This window comes from Atta colombica, unplaced genomic scaffold (assembly GCF_001594045.1).
Source record: "Atta colombica isolate Treedump-2 unplaced genomic scaffold, Acol1.0 scaffold47, whole genome shotgun sequence".
Classification (NCBI taxonomy): Eukaryota; Metazoa; Arthropoda; class Insecta; order Hymenoptera; family Formicidae; genus Atta; species Atta colombica.
In genome coordinates this window covers 2,205,159-2,207,457 of record NW_017259536.1, presented here as the reverse complement: position 1 = coordinate 2,207,457, position 2,299 = coordinate 2,205,159, and the positions used below count along the sequence as shown (strand labels likewise).

General features: G+C 24.7%; 1 protein-coding gene across 1 annotated transcript in view; it reads right to left on the bottom strand.

The window, feature by feature from the left end:
* Positions 1–2,299, bottom strand: part of LOC108691446 (vitellogenin receptor-like) — a 27,306-nt gene that overhangs the window by 10,651 nt on the left and 14,356 nt on the right. The window contains 5 exon segments of the mRNA XM_018199198.1: positions 44–193; positions 354–474; positions 558–749; positions 831–1,032; positions 1,452–1,626. Of these exon segments, the coding sequence (XP_018054687.1) occupies positions 44–193; positions 354–474; positions 558–749; positions 831–1,032; positions 1,452–1,626 (840 nt within the window).

Below are 2,299 nucleotides of genomic sequence, written 5' to 3'. Positions count from 1 at the left end.
AATGAACATATATATATATATATATATATATATATATATATACCAGTAATCGGATCAGCTGCCATGTCTATTAAATATCCAAAGCGTATAAATGATATTGCATATTCCACTTTCGGCTTTCCTATCATTCCGTCATAATAGTCTACAAATTTGTATCCATTAGTTATCAGCAAATGTTGCTTCTTTCTCATCTCTGAAATTATATATACTCTCATGCTTACTCAAGAATGCTTATAAGATATGTGACAGCATTATTCATTATTATTATCATCTCAATTTTGATATGCAGAATATGTTAATATGTCCTATAAATTTGTTAATATGTTCTATTTAAATTTTTAACGAATTTAAACCTTGACAGGTATGATTGTCGACGTTTAATTTCTTATCCAAAGTACAAGCGCATGTGTATCCATTCTCCTGATTTAGCATGCATAATTCGGAACACGGATTGGAAAGACATGGATTGTTAATCTGAAATTTGATTGAAAGATAATGCAAACTTTTTGCGATCTATTTTTTATAATGGAAAAATAACATCATGATGTTATGCGTACTTTAGGCTTCAGTGCTGCATGTTCGATGTGCAAATTATAAGGATGATGTAAACTTCGAAATAAGACATTCCGATCCTTTCCAGTAAATTTATTGCATGACTGTATCGCATTGGATTTCATGTCGGTCCAATACAATTTATTTTCGAAGACTGCCAGTGAGAATGGGTTGTATGTTATATTATGTAGTACAAGCTGTAAATAATTAAATTATATAAATGTATTTCGTAGAATCTCAGTGTAATATTTTATAATTAAAAAAGAACAAATATTGACTCTTCGATCAGTTCCGTCTAAACGTATTGATTCGATTTTTCTTAATTTGAAATCCACCCAATATAATCGATTAGTTTGATAATCAATAGTTAGGCTTCTCGGCGCTTTTATATTTTCAGAGACAAATATACGGATGTTTTTGCCGTCCATTCCCGCCACTGCTATATGTGGATTAGAACTCCAATCACACCAATACATTTTCCTATAAATGTAACATATGCTTAATATGTTTCTATTTAAGTTTCTATTTATGTTGTTATAATTCTATCTTCTATAATTGAAAAAGTTTAATATTTGATTTCAATATTGAAAATAATAATTATCTTATCAGTATATTTTATAAAATAATAGTGTTCATTAAATCCTATTTGTAATAAAATAAAGATAAGATCCAGATAAATCAATTAATAAGAATTTTTTTACTTTCTTTCTTTTTCTGATGTTTTTATTTGATCATTAGATCATTAAAAAAATAATTAAAAAGTAAATTAATTAATAAGAATCTCTTCTTTTTTCTCTTCTTTTCTCTGTTTGTTATAATAATGTTTCTTATAAGATCATTTAGGTTATCAAGAAATAATAAAATTTAAGAATAACTTTTACAAAAAGTGTAATATTTACCCACGAGTTGGTAATAAAGCAATTCCCATTGGTTGATCAATATTATCAATTAATACAGTACAATTTGTGTATTTTCTGATGATTTTGCAAACTCCGATACGATGATTAATCTTGTCCGTAAAATATAGATTTTCTGTGATCCAATCTATGGCTATCGCTGATATCCTTGACACGCCTTTATACAAGAAAAATGTAGAAAATTTAAAAGGTGTAATAAACAATTAGAATATGCAACTTTTATCTTAAAGTACATCTAAAAAAATGAAACACATTCTCTTTCGTTATAAATATTAATAATATATAATTTTATATATTTAAATGTAAATGTTATTATATATGTATATAAATCTTATTATAGTTTTAAAAATATGTGGGTCAGTAAACGAGTAGGAAAGAATGTTTATAATCTAATAAATAAAATTTATTCTCTTTCGATTAATTATGAAAATTTTGAACTATACAAAGTCTTCGTCAATGTAAAAATATAAAAATAATTAATAATAATTCAAGGAAGATGTTAAAATATGATAGATAAAAAATAAATAAACATTATTGATTATTTTTACATTACTTACAGCTAATGAGTTTATATAGTTTGAAATATTTTAATAGTTTCTTAGAAGAAAATAAATTAGATTTAAAAACAATAATATTAAATGAAACTCAATCAATAAGATTAAATAAAAGTAAGGTGATTTTTTTGTACTTATAATTATACTTCTTTTGAATAAATTTATACAATTTTCAGTTCAAGGTATGCGTCGATTATTTGTATCATAATATCTTTTTTACTAATTTTGAATTATTCATGTGTGATCGACTTTATTTTGCAAATATGACGTTAATTT